At 35.4% G+C, this 17,644-nt stretch overlaps 2 protein-coding genes across 2 annotated transcripts in view; one reads left to right on the forward strand and one right to left on the reverse strand.

The window, feature by feature from the left end:
• The window catches only part of LOC145131981 (uncharacterized), a 27,678-nt gene extending 13,578 nt beyond the window's left edge, over nucleotides 1–14,100 (forward strand). Inside the window, exons 2-7 of the mRNA XM_079066623.1 lie at nucleotides 10,717–10,810; nucleotides 11,675–11,995; nucleotides 12,367–12,545; nucleotides 13,016–13,181; nucleotides 13,272–13,455; nucleotides 13,532–14,100. Coding sequence (XP_078922749.1) covers nucleotides 10,717–10,810; nucleotides 11,675–11,995; nucleotides 12,367–12,545; nucleotides 13,016–13,181; nucleotides 13,272–13,455; nucleotides 13,532–13,734 — 1,147 coding nt within the window. The 3' untranslated portion in view covers nucleotides 13,735–14,100. The remainder of the gene's footprint in view (nucleotides 1–10,716; nucleotides 10,811–11,674; nucleotides 11,996–12,366; nucleotides 12,546–13,015; nucleotides 13,182–13,271; nucleotides 13,456–13,531) is intronic.
• LOC145132713 (protein DEHYDRATION-INDUCED 19 homolog 3-like) lies at nucleotides 14,073–16,067 on the reverse strand. Its single transcript, XM_079067607.1, has 5 exons — nucleotides 15,727–16,067; nucleotides 15,472–15,620; nucleotides 14,926–15,003; nucleotides 14,525–14,787; nucleotides 14,073–14,399 (listed from the first exon to the last, which is right to left on the reverse strand). Exons 1-5 carry the CDS (start codon nucleotides 15,800–15,802, stop codon nucleotides 14,300–14,302), a joined length of 666 nt encoding a protein of 221 aa, XP_078923733.1. The 5' UTR covers nucleotides 15,803–16,067; the 3' UTR covers nucleotides 14,073–14,299.
• Nucleotides 16,068–17,644: the final 1,577 nt, after the last annotated feature.

The raw sequence follows: 17,644 nt of genomic DNA on the forward strand, positions 1-17,644 counted from the left end.
CCAGACCGGCTCTTCTCATTGAATACAAACCAATTGTCTAAGCTGGGAAAAGCAAAGTTTTATAGCAAGAAAATCATCTTTATAAATCCTTATGCAACATCCCAGGAAACACGGAAAATGTAATACTTATATTGAAGGCTAATGACCTTACAACCTATGGACAACTACATAACCCGATTAAAGAAACAAGAACCTGAACCCTCTCATCTGTATATAAAAACCTTGATACACATCGGTAAAGGTAGAACTTTCTCGCATTAAGCAATTTAGCAATGCTCTTAATCGACATCTAACTTAGGCATCAGAGCACAATACTAGGGTCGATCCATCAGTATCACTTTCTAACCTAGTATTTGTCTACCTTTTGCAGCATGCCTTCTTGTTTGTGCATTAGAAGAGACTACAACCAATCAGCTATCAGGCATCCAGGAGGCTACATAGCAACACACACATCATGAATATTTTACATTTCAGACTTTCATTGTTTTCCTTGATTATGATACATTGAATTTTATGTTTTGGTTTTATGATTAAAACAACTTGATATTTCGATGTTTGTGGAAAATAGTTGTTTTACTTATGTTTTAAAAAGGAAAAAATTTGTTTGAAATTTGAGATATTACATCCATAAAGAACAATGGGCGACACAATATTTCATAGTAGGGGGGACACGTGAAATTTAAGTAGTGACACAATAGTAGAAAAAAAAATTTTGAATTTTTTTGCATTGCATATGGAAAAACCAAACGTTGTCGGTGCCACTACATGCACCATAGTAAAACCACTCAATATAAAGAACCGAAGTTTATTACATATTGCAGAACATGAATTTTATAAAAAGATATTCCATAAAAAATAAAGCAATAACACCAAAGAATAAACGATAAAGCTAAAATCATGACAAATGATATATGCAAACGGTAAAAGGTAAAGATATGCTTTTCTATGTATTGGTATATAATAGAACTAGTAAACGATAAATCGAACAATTAAGAAAATTTAATTGATAAACATGTAATTAAATATTATTTTACTATAAAACTTATATACCAACTTTTTTCTATATATACCAACTTTTTTCTATTTTATTATCAAAATAAGTTGAGCTTATTGCTCATTTTTAAATAATATATGTCTACTTTATAATGGCGACGAAAGGCCGCAACGTTCAACAAAATTCAAAAACATGGTTTGGACCGAACCTAACAGGCTCGTCGTCGAACTGGGGCCCAGAAGAGCGTCTAGTGTGGGTCCATTCTTTCAATAGCCATGGGTGTGCTAATCTGATAGGCGGCCTACGGAACTTAGCGTATGACTCTAATTAAAAAGTGCCACGTTGCAGTATCTCCCTCTTTTCGTGTAAGGAATTAGAGTGCAAGTTAAGCGGGCAGGCCGGGGGTAAGATCCAATTTTGTCCCCTTCAACAGAAAAATCCTCAAACTAACATTATTACCCTTTAACTATCAAGTTTGACCATTTACCCCTCAATTATGGTAATTTTGCATATTGGTTCTTTTTCTGAAAATTAAATGCGCAAGTTTTCAAAGCTAATGATAACAATTACTACAAAACATCTTATAACACTTTGTCAAACCAGTTTAAACGTTCTCAGTAATTATTGAGAAACAAGGTTCATATTATTTAATCATTTATAAATTTCTTTAAAAAAATGAGTTTATGACCATGGGCAACGGCTCTCTGCTTTGTAAGAATAGGAGAAAAAGTTTGTTTTTTTTTGCTAAGATAAAGCAAAGATAGGGGAAAAAGCTTGTTCTTTGGCTAAGATACTATAATATATCATATTTTTTCTTTTGGCCATCTCCTAACAAATACTCAAGACTCCAACATGAATCTCCAATACAAGAATGTCTTACATAAATGACAAGATAAATGGTTAATATTATTTAAAATACTACAATTCTGAATAATACATATTTGTCAGTCACCCAATGAGATACAAACACGTGTCAGTGGCAATGGATTGAGAATGTACCTTTTTGCCTTTTTCCCTGACTTTGAGGGAATTTTTTTTGTTGCATTATTTTAATAGAAAAAAAGGTTTGAAAATTATATTTTTCCTAAATACAGAAGAGTACATGTTGCTACCATCATCATATACGTTCCTTTTTGAGTTGGCAGCAAGCCTAATTGAGAGGTGGAACGCTAATTAATTAATTGATCGGTTAATTAATTAAATAATACATCCTTTAAGTTTGCTCCATCTTGATCACTGATAAATTACTTTCAATGTTGTATGCCTTTGCCTAATACTTTGCTTATCATTTTTTTTATATAAACACCATATTTTTTTTTTAAAAATGTTATCACAACTCAAACATGCAAAAGTTAATTTCTAATTTTTTTTTTCAAACCAAAACAGCAATAAAATAAATAAATAATAGTTATTGGGTAAAAATTACTCCCCATTTACGAAGACTTTATAGTTTATATACTATGAGATGAGTTATCACATGTAAAAGGTACTCATTCTTTGTTAGGTATATTGATACATTGGATGAAATAAAGAGGAATAAAGTGACAAGAAGCAGAAAGAGAAAAGGAAGGAAACCAAAAATATCATGCATTTGTGTGGTTGTTTATCATGGCGCTTGAGGGCCATGGGTAGCATGGCAACTCCCCATTTACAAAGATATCATGAAAGCAATGCACTCATTTTTTTTTTTTGAGGAATAGTGTTAAAAGACTTGTCTTTATGTGTTAACTGTATTACACTTATATTTTTCAGATTAAGTCTGTCTAACTAGAACACACAACTAGACCACACAGATAAAATTAAAAGGAAACGAAACTTGTATTATTCTTGAGAATGCTATATGGTGCTTTTTTTCAAGATTAATTAATGGTCAAGTACCCCTTTCCCCTAAAGCTTGTGTAGTGGGGTTTTATTTCATCCTAACCAAAGAAAATGTCTCTTTTCATCTGGCACGATATCTATTAGTACGTAGTGTTCATGAGTGTCTATGACTACGAATTCTAAAAGTTTTAGGGTATGGTACCCTATGAGATATATATATATATATATATATATATATATATATATATATATATATATATATATATATATATATATATATATATATATTGGAAAGGCAATGTGGTAAAGTGGAAAGGCATTGTGCCGACTGAAACAAACAAGCTCATATATAGAGGCCCAACCAAATTGGACCCAAAAGATGTTGAAATATCTAGATAGTGGGCCATAAAGAAGCCCAAATGGTCAAAGAGTTTGTTGCTTCAACTCATGGGAATTACTGTATTAGATAATTATTTTAGGGCCTTGTCCACCATGATGGCCCATTGGACTAAGACAAAGAGGACCAAATCTAACAAATTTGTCGTGGATTATTCATGATTCAAATGAAGGGGTGTCCCCATTTTCAACTTTTAAGTACATTATATGTCAAGTTGTCAACACAATCAGCAGCAGACAATGCTTTACTTATAGCATGCGTGATGGTACCAATCAACCTCTAAAGCAGTTGGTACTTATCATCAACAATGTTTGTTGTTTTCTACTCCAGAACTGAACTTTAAAAAAAAAAAAAAAAAAAAAAAAAAAAAGTTTAAAGTTAAGAAACCCCTTTTGACATCACATGTGAGGAAGGAACCAATTAGAATTTGGAAATAAATAAATATAATGGACAGAAGAGAAGAAGATAATGAAGTAGCAAGAAAATCAGTGAATCATTATACACAATTTGTGTTTCCACTTATATCATTAAGTGATAACCAGATTTAAGTAAACCTTGATATTGTAACATACCGGCTTTTAAACTCATAGTGTCTTTCAATTTTTGAATTTTATTTAGCAAGACTATTAGATAGAATTACGTGGACCAGGTCGAAGTAGGGGAGTATTCATCAAACAGTTACTAATTAATGATAGATTATGTATTATATCATCTACTTTTTCTACATACCTAAAAAATCCAAGCATGTGAGGTGCTGCTTGTATGTGGCTCCTCTATGGAGTTGCAACTTGCAAGGGCTTGTAAACTTTGTATACAAAATCCCTTACTTTATCACTAAACGGAAGGAAACTGTTAAACGTTGTTGACTATATATACACGCGTGTATATTTTATGATATTTATGTATGTAATTGGTATATGGCCTTTGGCCCATATCATGATAGTCCAGCCCACTGTTGTACTACTCTGTATATTTGCTTAGTTAATGAGAAAATACGTGCGTACGTATATTTTCATAAGATAACATGGTATAAGAGCGAGAAATCCCCCCCCCCCCCCCCCCTTCTTCTCCTTATCGGCACATGCTTCGATTGGTTCTCTTAGAGCCGCCATCAGAAAATCATTCTTTCATCATGGCTATAGACTAATCATCAGAAAAACTGTATGTCATCTTAAGGCTGTAAAAAACGTTTTACGTTAACTAGTCGGTGCACGGTGCACTGATGTTAAAGGACTAATCGGTTAGACGGAGATTAATCGGGGACCATAAATTGTAATTCGTTGAATTTTAAAAAATTAAATACGACTAATATAATAAAAAAAAGTTCGTAAATACCACTAACATAACAAAATATGTTAATATAATTAATACAATACTAATTATTCCTCAAATATTTTATGTTGAGATAAAACTTCTTCAAAGTGTTAAAATTTCATTATTTTCTACTGCTTCACTAATTGTGTAGGCAGAGATTGATTGTTAGGCGCCCTTTAGTCGGTTGGATAGTGCCTAGGGACTAATCGGAGATTAATCGGGATCTAGTCGAGATTTTTACAATACTAAAGTCATACATACAATTGGTTCTAGATCTAGACCGGTTGAACTACAACACGTGACGTGAACTCTTTGAGACTCACTGTGTGGTTTTCGGAGTCCATGAGCATCTTGAACAACCAAAGTAGTGACCGCCTGTGGAGATGGCAGAATGGAATCGTATTGATTGCATTGTAAAACTATGGATCTATCGATACTATATCACAAACGTTTACTCGGATGATTCTTAAGAAGAACGTGACGACACATCAAGTATGACAAAGTTTGAAAACCCTATTCCGTGACAAGGACAGGAAGACAATTCGACTAGATAACGAGCTCCGAAATATCATTATCGAGGACTCTACCATCACTGGTATTGTACCAAAATCAAAACAATCGTCGTTTTCATCGACAATATCAACACCACCATCCCGGAGAAAACCAAGTAGCCTAATTCATATACCATTAACGAGCTTTCTCCTAACTCTGATTACATAGCAAGTCACCTCCGATATCAAACTCGCTTCCTAAGTTCTTAGAGGCCTGATCTATGCTCTCGTTGGAAGAGCAACACATGAACCACATTCAATCTCATCTTTTTCAAGGCACACATACAGATCATTCGTCGTCACATACATATTTAACAATGAATAAATCGCTATTGTCTCAAAATAATTATGGTAATTCCACTCGTGTTGATCGTACCGGGGGACGCCAAAGTCATAGTGGTCGAAATCAACGTAAGGGTGGTCATGAAGGTGGTTCCAGTTAGCAACCAGAAAGTCGACGATGGTCATCGGGAGTGGGGTTACAACTGGTATGCATGGTTGTTCCCCCTACCTGTGACAACCCGAAACTTTTTCCGTTTCTGTTACACAATTTCCGTTAAAAAAATTTGGATTTTATTAATTTTCCGTCGAACTTTTTGATTTAGAACATCATCGGATTTTATATAATTAAATTTATATATGCGAGTCGGAACCAAAACCGCGCGAAACTCGAATTTTTCTCGAAAAACAGCATGTTCACGGTCTGACTGGAGTTCACGGCCGTAAACTTGTTTACGGCCGTAAACTTGTTTGCGGCCAGCAACGGGTGGACCCCACCCACCGACCACAAAATCCCCTATAAATATGAGACCCCCACCCTCATTTGAACATTTCTGACCGGAAACTCCCTCATTCTCTCTCTAGAACCTCTGGCCGTAAACTCCGAAACACCCTCTTTTCTCTCTAAAATCATCAGAAAACACTCCTGGAGGTTGCTTGAAAACATCTAAAACACGTTTTCATCGAAATCAGCGTCACTGTTCTTGAGTTTACGGCCAACCTTCATAGACCGTAAACCCATTTCCGACCGTAAACTCACCAGATCTTCAAAGGCCATAAACTCAGTTTACGACCGTAAACCCTGTTCACGGCCGTAAACTGCCTGTCGACCGTAAACACCTTTTAAGTGGTGCAGTTGTCCGAAAACACACTTTCCTCGATTCGATCAAGTCCCGGTAACATTCCTTAACCGAAAACAAGTGTTTTCTAACACTTTATGTAGCGAAATCGCTAATTTAGATACATATGTGTATTTATTTGATATTAGGATTCCGTTAAGTGCCAAGTACAACCACTCGAGGATCTTCGTTTCCAGTCGACGTTTTCACACATCAACAGTGAGTTCATACCCTACGCTTTTCATGATTTTTAAACATTTTCAGGGGGGATACAAGCCAAACACAAATGATTTTGTGAAAACTAATACGAAGGGACTTTTAACACGTATAAAACTTATGCAATTGATTCAGACAAACGATTTTCATGTTTTTATAAGATATTGAGATATTTTATCCCCTTTTGTACTATGTTGAGCATAAGGGCGTTTTCAACGTACAATCATGATTGCATAGTTTTCAGAACAATATACGAACCGGATATACTATATTCATGCAAACTATAATAGGTATAGTTTGGGGCTTTCATTACACTGAGTTATACATTGCTAAACATATAAACTATGACAGATTTAGTTTATGACATTCATTACTGCAAGAGAACAACATATAATAATTATTTAGGTATAATTATTATCGTATACATTAAACATACCGAGTTCAATACAGTAGATCACTACGGAACCACACGTAAACTAGTTAATACAGGATTGTGAGATTCCTCTTCATTTGTATCATTCGGGGCACTGGTAAAATCCTCAACGTATAGTGTAACCAGAGTCTCCTGGAGGTAGAGCATGAGATTTGTGAATAGATCTATTCGGGACTGACAATCCCACACCTAAACTACTAGCTACAGTTAGGCAGGCATGCCTGGGGTGACAAATATCATACCGTACGACGCCTGAAGAACGTCGCTGAGGTCATCAGTCATATCAAGCATGGTTATACGACTCACAATAAGTATAAACTAACCTTTGTTTACAGGATTTCATTCTTCATTGGTTTTATTTTGACTAATATAACTATCATACTATACATACTGGTGGTGACCAGGGTTTTCAAACGGAACATACTATACATACTGGTGGTAGCCAGGGTTTTCAATAGAACATACAATACAAACTGTTAACATCCTGCTTTTACTAAAGAAAATATTGGATTTTCTTGGAAACATCCGAACATTTTACTAGATACATTAACAAGCTTTCGCCACAAAACATAGCTTATGAACTCACCAGCTTTATGCTGATACTCTTTCAAAACTGCTTGTATTCTCAGGAAATCAGTAGACAGGTACCTCCTGAAGTTCTGAGAAGACGGAGAGTACGGAGTCATGTCTTTTATTTTGCTTATACTTTTGATGTAATCAAACACGTATTAAACATATGTAAACCTTTTTCATACATGTATTCAATGTTTGGTTGTGTTTACTAAGATTGCTATTATACAATTGTTGTGATACTACACATGACGTCCTCCACCCCCGAACGTTTCCGCCGTTCCAGTTTTGGGGTGTGACACTACCGTTAGCTATTAGGACGTTCCCTCAAGCGTCCACTCGATCTCGCTCGCTAGGAGCATCTTTGGGTTGTTATCTTCGCCCATAGCTCCTAAGCCCAACTTCCAGCCAATAAGCTGGTTTATTTCACAATCTCAACAATTTTTTAGCCCCCGTCCGTCTAGCCAAAATGCTTAGTCCCCATCTTTAGACAAATAACTTCAAATTTTGTATGGGTTTGACCTTTAGTAGTGAGTTTGGATCAAGCAATCAATATACCCGAAATATTTAATGCCATGACACTACATGACTCGAACTCTAACATATGGTATATCAATCTGAGGGCCATATCTCACCTATACACTGATACATGTATGCTCGCACCCAATGCAAGATCTTATTTCCTATGGGTCGTCTCTTTGGCATTAACGTTTCGGGTATCTTGAACATCACACACTTCATTTTTTGTCGTCACATAGTTTAATTACGTGTTTGATCAATAAAACGTCTAGTTTGTGTAATGCTTGTAAATTAGGAAAGCATGTTTAGTTACCATTTTCATTGTCAAAAGTTATGGCTACATATCCATTTATAATTATTCATCATGATGTTTGGACATCCCCAGTTCGATGTATTATTAACATAAGGTATTATGTGGTGTTTCTTGATCAATATTTTCATTTTTATTGGGTGTGCCCTTTAAATCACAAATCCAATGTTTTTCTTTCCGAAATTTATTCATTTCCAAACATATGTCAAAAATCAATTTAAATGACATACAATTACAAAATTTTCAATGTGACAACAATGGAGAATTCCAAAACTTTTGTGACACCAACGAAATTCACATTCATTTTTCATGCTCATATACATCCTAACAAAATGGGAAATCCAAAAGCATTTCTCGAACCATTGATAACACAATACGTACCCTTTTATTTCATGCCCACTTACCTCCAACCTATTGGGTTGAAGCATTACACATGGATGTTCACTTACTTAACATATTTCTTTCCATAACATTGGATAGTGATACACGTACCATAAAATCTACCAAAAACAACCTTACTACACTCATTTACATGTTTTCAGCTGTTTAATTTTTCTTTACATTCCCACTTCACACAAACTAGCCCCCCTGAAGTAGACCCTGCATTTTCCTTGGCTACCCGTCTCATCATCAAGGGTATCGTTGTCTCAAATTAGCCACCAAAAATATTATCATTTCCTGTCACAAACACATTTGACAAGATCAACCTCACACTTGGTTCCATGACACCAACTAAATACCCTTCTTATCATTTTCTTGACACCAAAAAACCCCTCCTAACTCGTACTCCTCCAGCTACCTTGGGTCGACTCCTCCTATTTCTCCCATGTCTTCTGCTACTCACCTCCGATTCTCTTATTTCTGCATCGCAACCCTCAGGTGCTCCAACAACACCGTTGACATATTCCTCACCAGCCATTCCCACCTCGTTGCTGCTGCCTACCTCCACTGTGACATCCCCTACCTCACCCTCTTCCGCTACATCCCCGCCTTATTCCATTATCCATACCACTCAAAGCCATCCTCATGTTTCCATTCACCCATGACAACTAGATTTCATCATGTAATCTCGAAACAAATACAAAAATTAAATCTCCACATAGATTCCTTTTCTTTGGTCCCTTAATCTTACATTGAATCTTTTCATGACCTGCATTGGCTCAATGCTATGCGAGAAGAGTATAAAGTTCTTATTTCTAATGGTATGTGGGTTCTTGTTTCACGTCTAACTAATGCTAATGTGGTTAATTGTATTTGGTTGTTCAAAAAGAAACATAATCCATATGGTTCCCTAGCTCGGTACAAGGCTAAACTGATAGCAAATGGAAAAAGTCAACTCCCCAACATCGGCTATGATTAGAAGGTTAGTCCCGTGGTCAAACTGGCCACCATTCGTACGACACTTAGCATTGACATATCTCAATATTGATTGATACGACAACTTGATGTCAAGAATACATTTCTTTACACACATCTTCAGGAGATCGTATACATGCAACAACCTCCAGTTTTATGCTATCTTAGTTATATTAATCATGTGTGTCTGCTTCAACGATCTCTCTATACTCTCAAACAGACCCCATTGCTAGGTTTAAGTGGTTTGCTCACTTTATCATGCAACTTAGGTTCACACACATTAGAAGACATGAGACTCATCCTTATTTATATATCATCAAGGTGCTCACATGGACTCTTTGTTACTATATATTGACGATATCATCCTCACCACCTTATCAAACTGAGTTACTCCATGTAACGTCTTCCATAGCCGATAATTATTTATGACTGATCTTAGCAATCTATATTTTTCTTTTGGTATTCTGTATCCATGGATCGTCAGAGCATGTTTTTGTCTCAACCAAAATATGCTACAAATATTCTTCAACGTGCCAATATGCTTAATTGCAAAACCAACCCGCATCCCGGATGACACTTCGGCCAAGCTTAACAACTTGGGCACCTCTCACTAATAAGTTTTTTAAACTATTTTTGAAGTAAACCTAATTACATTTTTTTTGTAGATAACATACCCATACATACCCGTAATCCATCCATTTATTTCTTAACCATATCTTTCATGTCCCTCACCCAATCAAACACCCAATCTTTATTTGTAGATTTTGCTCGTGATAATATTTTTTACTTAACCCATTTTCACTTTTTTGTAATGATCTCAACTTGGGGAAAGCTTTTATGAGATGCAATAGTTACGAAGTTCTTTATCCTTCTCATGCCTCCCTCAACCACCACTCTTAATCACACCTTGATTTCTACATTTTTTTTAATTGGCAAAATCGAGTCACACATTCAAAATTTTCAAGGAAAAAATTTCTTATTTTTGCGATTCTTGTTTCTTAGTGAAGATCACTGTTCGCACAATCTTGTACTATTAAATATTCACAGGCTCGTACGATTTACCCACCAAATTGGACACAATTTTATTGTTTGTTAAGTTATATGCATGAACATGTAGCATAGGTTTTCAATACGGTGTTTTCTTCATGTTGAAAAGATTTGCTTATTTTCCACATGGTGCCTTTTCATGTCATTCATCGTTTGATGCAAGTGTAAGTTATCCAAAATTTATTCCTTTTTGATTATGCTCGAGAATAGCAACGGCTTCGTTGTTGGCCGAGGCTTCCTCGACACCGGAAGATTGTGAAGATAGATTTTTAATCTAAAGATTGAAGAATGAAACATGAAATTAGATAGATTTTGAGTGATATGATGAAACCGACACCTATTTATAGCAAGCCTATAGTGGTTCGATGAAACCAACACCTATTTATAGCAAGCCTATAGGGGTAAGTCATATAGCCGTTTGAATTTTAGAAAACGTCAAAAATCTCGATTTTTAATGGTAACATATAAAATCTAGTTTTAATTTTTATTTGGTAAATAATCCGATTCAATAGTAATATTTAAAACCAGTCCAATCTGATCGAGCTGTTTATATAAATCCGGTCCGAATAAAAAATGTGTTATTTCTGAAGCCGGTTTTATTTGCAATCGGTTTACCATTTTGTGGGCTACACTAATACACTATAATATGATTAATATTACCCGGTTTGGTTGTTGCTTGTTTGAAATGAATTTTATGGGGTTTGGACGAAAATAGTATTTTGGGACACATGGAAATGGATGAGGGGGCATTATTGTCATTGACGTAAACTTTTGCCACATGAAACATTTCCGTGTCTCTCTCCGTCTTCTCTTAAATTCAAGAAAACAACAGCAATCACTACCTTCTCTTCTCAGTTCTCAGTTCTCCCTTTGCTTTCCTTCCTCAAAAACCTCCCAAGAATCCTAACCATTTCTTGATCTTCGTTTCGATTATCCAACTCTCTGCTCTTTACATACACATAGATTCATACAGACAGACATTCACACTTCAAATTCAACAGGTCGCAACTACGATAATGGCTGATTAGGGGAGCTTCGCTGTTTCCCGAAACGATACCGGCGATCGCTTGTGTAACGATCTGAATATTCATCGCCATCAAAATCAAGCGTTTCAGCAGCATCAGTTACGTAGACATAATCATCACCACCAGCTTCATGAAACAGCGGTGGCGGTGGCGGACGCCGACAATCGAACTGATTCCGACGATTCTAATGCTGCATTGTCGACGCATTCATTGATTTCCGAATCGTCTTTGTCTTTCCCTTCAAGACCGCCAACTAACGTCAGTAACCTGGATAGTTTTCTGGACTCCGTCACTCCAATCGTTGCCGCCCAAAAATCGTCGGAGGTAGTCTTTAATTTGAAATTTGCTGTAGCAAGAAACCCTACGCTTTTATTAGTATCGTTTTGAATAAAATCTGTTGTAATCCGTGTTATCTTGTTTTCAATATCTGTACATTTTGAAGTAAATTGTCGTTCATTCCTTTATGCTTCACGAAATTGGAAAACACTTAACTTAGTATGTAGGGTACTCTTAGTTGGAAGAGGGTTTTCGCCCTAAATTGGACTCTTTTGTTTTAAATACATCTTTTTGCCAATTGGGTTCATCAATAGTCATATAGATGCCACAGATACTATCAAGTATCAAGTCAAAGGAGCCATATGATAGTGTGTGTGATTATTAGAAGCAATCAGCTAAGTAGTCTGTTGCATTTACAGAAGAATGTAACATATTATTGCCTTGGAGATCTGTGGGAAAGTTTCAGAGAACCAAGTGCGTATGGAGCTGGAGTTCCATTGTTGTTGTTTGGTAGACACCCAACCACACAGTATTATGTTCCATTTTTGTCTGGTATTCAGCTCTACATTGATCCTCAGAATCCCCATATCAACCTCAGGTGATCAGTAGTTCCTGTTTCCTTTTTCCTTTCAGCCGATTTGTTATAGTTTATGTTTGCTATTATATATCCAGTTTAAATGCTTATGTTCTTTTTGTTTTACTTTTATGTTATGTCATATAAGAATGCTATTAATTTGTTGCATTGAATTGGACAAGGGACAAAACTTTATGGTGTATAATAATGTCCAAATACAGAATTATCATCACATGCCCTGTTTGGACAATATTGATATATTATTGGTTACTACTTACTACACACACATTCACATTATTAGGTCATAGGATTCACATGCATATATTTGCGGTGTTAGTGTCACGTCAGTGTCACAGTTTCCAAAAGTAGAAGTGAAGCACCATAGATGAGTTTGTGTTGGAATTGAATTGTAAGTGTGTTATACTGTTATGTCTTAACTATAATGATTTGTAGTTTTATAGTTTGTGTTGGAATTGAACTAGTTCTGCTGGCAGGTGTCCAAGTGAAGAAAATGATAATAATCTGATGAGGGCCAAAAGTGTGTGGAGATCATCATCATCATCATCATCATCAGCATCATCATCATCATCGCATGGAAGGCTTGTTTATGAATATATGGAACAAGAGCAGCCACATTCTCGCAGGCCTTTAGCAGATAAGGTATGTAACTTCAAGAATCACTTTTTTTTTTATTTTATTTTATTTATTTCATGATTATGTATGCTGATGTCTTGTATATCCGAAAAACAGATTTGGAATCTTGCATCCGGATTCCCAGGGCTGATCAACTACAGGAGCTGCGATCTATCACCTTCAAGCTGGATATGTGTGACTTGGTATCCAATCTATCGGATACCTGTGGGCCCAACATTGAAGGATCTGGACGCATCTTTTTTAACCTTTCATTCCCTGTCAACAAAAACACAGCCTCAAGGTACTTTTTTTTTTCTTGCTTATTATTGTTATATACTTAAATATATAAAATAATATTATGATTATGGTTTGTGTAGAGGAGGTTGATTGGGTTCATCTGCCAGTAATTGGGCTGGCTTCCTACAAGCTAAAAGGTTCAGTTATAAGTCCGCATGCCCCACAGGAATGTCACCAACATAATGCTCTTTTCCAAGCTGCTACCAACTGGCTTAACAATTTGCAAGCTCTTGCTTTTCTCCCCGATTATCTGTTTTTCCTCAACCGATACCATTCACAATGACCACATTTCAAATCTCTACCTATAATATAATACAAGTAAATAAATAACCAATATCATTTCACCTAATAACTAATAATAACCTATCCACCTTTTGGTTTATGGATTTTTTTTTTATTTAGGCAAAATGCTTGAAAGGGTTTTAGTGTTGTACGTTAAGATTTTGGACAATTCTTATCCAGTAGTCGAAATACACACACACATACATACAAAAAGTGCTTTGCTAGGCTACTTTTTATAGCCATATTTGTGGATCATGGATGCACCTTTTTGTTTACAACACTAGCTAGTTTATTTGATACTTTCTTATAACATGTCTAGTTTATGTAAATAACACAACGTTGGAAGAAATGTGATGTGTGATTGCTGAAGTTGAGACTTTAGAGTTTCTGTTAAATTAATACAACTACTACTCTGCCAAAATATGAGCTAACTGCTTTTCTGGTTACATCGTGTGGAAGTGGAACAGAACATAAAATTAAATCCAGTCCCTACATCTTAAATCTGCTTCTGTTTCTGTGTTCAGAAGCACTTATGTCAACAGATAGACAACATCTGGATTGTTTTGTTACAAATTGTCAGGGAAAATGGTGGATAATAATATCGTCTGTATGAAGTCAGATTTCTGAGCCTTTTCTTCATGGTCTTTGCTTGCTGGGATGATGTCACTGCCAACCAGGATAACCAAAACTTTTTAAATAAACATGATATGGTAGTAATGCTTTTTGTCTGAATAAATAAAAAGAAAACATATAATAATAATAATAAAGTAAAACTAGCTCAAGCGTAGTACCTATCTAATGTGTCATCCTTTGAGAGCATCTTTGATGAACTTGTTTCAGCAGAAGAATGAGTTTGAGGTGGATTATAGACAAATGAGAGCAGCAAAGGATCAGTTGCTGCATTGTTAGAAGAAGAAAAAGAAGAAGAAGATGTTACAGAGGTCGACTCTGACTCCTTTTGAAGGGATAATCGTGAATGTTCTTGCAGCTTCTTTCTTAACAGAGACATGATGGAAAAAGATTCATCATCATACACCTTCCTTTTACAAAGACCGTGAATAGTTTCAGTCAAGGAAACAAATTTAACCATGATCAATAAAAAACCCTAAAGATTCATCATCTAATACAACATATTTTGTAAAAAGTATTGGAGCAAAATGACAGCTTATTAGCTTCAAGATAAAAAGGATATTTTCAAGATGCTTTCATGTTGAATGATTAAGTGAGAAATCATGTTCCTCCCCATATTAGTAACACAAAGCGGACATACCTGCAAGATAAACCATCTATATCAAAAACAAATAAAACCCCAAATTCTTTGCATAACACAGGAGAATATATTTTGAAGAAAGACATATTAATCCCCTTTTCCAGCAATATAGTGTCAAAAACTAGTTTTTATTTGACACTTTGGTGTCGGAAGGGAGCATTCCCTCCCTATATAGTGTGCATAGTAGTACAAGCTATTGATTACCAATCATCCAAAAGAAAGGTTATTATGAAAAATGAAAGCTAATCAGCCTAAATACAGTAACTTTATTGGTGTTTGACTAGAAAGATTAGCTACAACGATGTTGATAATAAAATCATGACGTTTTAGGATGTTAGAGGATAAAATACCTAACCATCCCAAACACTGTAATCTATAGGTATTTAAATCGGAAGCTGACAACGATGGTGCTGATATAATGAAATTGAAGTGTATATTATGGAATAAAAGGATGGTGGAATCGTTTACCCCCGACTTGATTTCAATTGGATGTTGATCCTCGAGATGAACACACAAACCTAGGGCATCGAATCCCTCCGAACAATAGGGGCATCCAATTTCTAAATCCGATTCTTCTTCCTCCTCTTCACTATCCTCCAGATCGATGTAACTATCAACTAATCGATCACATATAACAGAAAAACAACGTAAGAACGACAAACTCATAATCAGTCCGCAACGCAACGCAACGACACACAACAATCAATTGGGATAGGGACTGACCCGGAAGAGGGAGACGGGCGGTCTTCTTCAAAACACGACAGTCGAATGAATCTTCGTCTCCGATTGAATTTCGCATGATGATTATTTGACCAGCTATTAGAGAGCTTGCAGATGCAAATCAGTGCGTGTATATGAATATATATAGATTAATTCGCAGAGAGAGTCGAAAAGGGTTCTTATAAATTGACTCAATTCACAGTTTCTCGTGTTGTTTATCAGGCGCTGTGAGACCAAGTCTCTGTAGGTTTGAGGTGGGATGGAACTCGAGCGAGAGAAATGGGAATACGAAGGAACTGAAAAGGGTGATTGTGATTGTGTTGTGTAAGTTTGTAGCCGTGTGAGACACGGTTCACATTCGAGGGGCTCCCGCGTAATTTCTAGATTCTTTACCAACGACCATAAGGACTTTTTAGGAATCTATTCTTGCCTAAATCAGTCCCTATTATCTTGGTATAACACACTTTGCTCCCCCAAACAGGATAAATTTTGGTTGAGGGCGTCATTGGTGTTGGAAAAGATAAAAAGAGGGTTGAAACCAAAAGAATGGTATTAATCAACAAGTTTGTGTATGGTTGTGGCTAAATGCAGTGAAGAGAAGAATATGTTGAAGTCGGGTTCGTGACCAAAACAATGTACAAATGTAAAATGATAAGAAATAATAGCCAAATAGATGAATTGATGAAGATGCTTCATCGACAAGTGGTGGGCCCACTCACGATTAAAGTGAGATTATAAGATGGGATGGTTAATTTGAAGAGGATAATTAAAACTTCAATAGTTATTATTTAAAAAAAAAAACAAATCTAATCTATTTTGAAAATACTTTTATTTTCATCTATATCTCCAACAAGACTTGAAACCTCAATCTCAAAGAGCTTTTGATCAATAGTTATCTTTTGCCGTATATCTTTTCAGTTTGTATAAATCTGTTTGGTATATAGTGAGACTTAGGAAAAAAATGGTGATTAAATCATTTGTCTAAAATAGATATGTTTGTTCAAGTTATACGTGTTTGTGAAATGTACGGGTTTTGAATCATTATATAGGAATTTTCGTGTAGTTCACATGTTGGCTAAGGACAATTGTGTCATATGGTTTCTTTTGAGATATTGGAAGGAAAAACCTTATGACTATACCCTTATTCGAAATCAGTGATCTCCTAACATGGTATAAGATGATTAAGAGTGTAGAGCTAATCGATGTGAGGACTTGAAGCAAATAAAGTCACCATATGAGTAAGACCAAAGGTCTGACTCAAAACTATAGATAAGGGTGAAACAATCTCATATAGTTTAAACTATAAAAATTTACAAATTCAAAATAAAAACTATGAGAGTGATCAACATAGTATCATAACATTAGTTCCAAAAGTAACCACTACATTACTTATGGACTTCTAAAAATACAAACTCTCCTTCTATGGTCTTCATTCTCCATACTTATCTACATCTCAAAAAATTAGGTTAGGCTTAGGATACACTGTAAAAAGTGTAAAAAAAATATGTATAGAATACCATCACCAAGTCTTTTAGTCTTTCATTTTCATTAGTCATAATATAACATCTTAAAAATACTAAGATTTGTTTTTTTTTTTTTTCATTTCTAATAAAGTAAACCATTCATGTCATTACATCAAAGATAATCAGAGTATAAAATGTATTCTCAAAACAAACATTAAATGCCATAAAACAGAAGTGCGAAATCTTCAGTGGATGTGATGAAGTTTTTTTTACCACAACGGCGTTTTTAAAAAATATATTTACTATATTGGTGTAGTTTTGAAAATATTTAATTTTCTGGTTAAAGTATACAAAGTCAAAAATAGAACTCAAAAACATAATACACCTCGACGTCGTTGCTATCGTCCTCAAGCGAGTCCGCCTCCACCACATTGTCTTCTACGATTTGTAACATCCAA

The sequence above is a fragment of the Lactuca virosa genome, chromosome 8 (genome assembly GCF_052849685.1).
Source record: "Lactuca virosa cultivar CGN04683 chromosome 8, Lactuca_virosa_CGN04683_v6, whole genome shotgun sequence".
Lineage (NCBI taxonomy): Eukaryota > Viridiplantae > Streptophyta > Magnoliopsida > Asterales > Asteraceae > Lactuca > Lactuca virosa.

Coding starts and splice junctions, on each gene's coding strand:
- LOC145132713 (XM_079067607.1), bottom strand. CDS start 15,802: ATGCGAAATTCAATCGGAGACGAAGATTCATTCGACTGTCGTGTTTTG. Junction 15,004..15,471: donor CAATTGAAATCAAGTCGGGG/GTAAACGATTCC, acceptor TTTATCTTGCAG/GTATGTCCGCTTTGTGTTAC. Junction 14,400..14,524: donor AAGGATGACACATTAGATAG/GTACTACGCTTG, acceptor CCTGGTTGGCAG/TGACATCATCCCAGCAAGCA.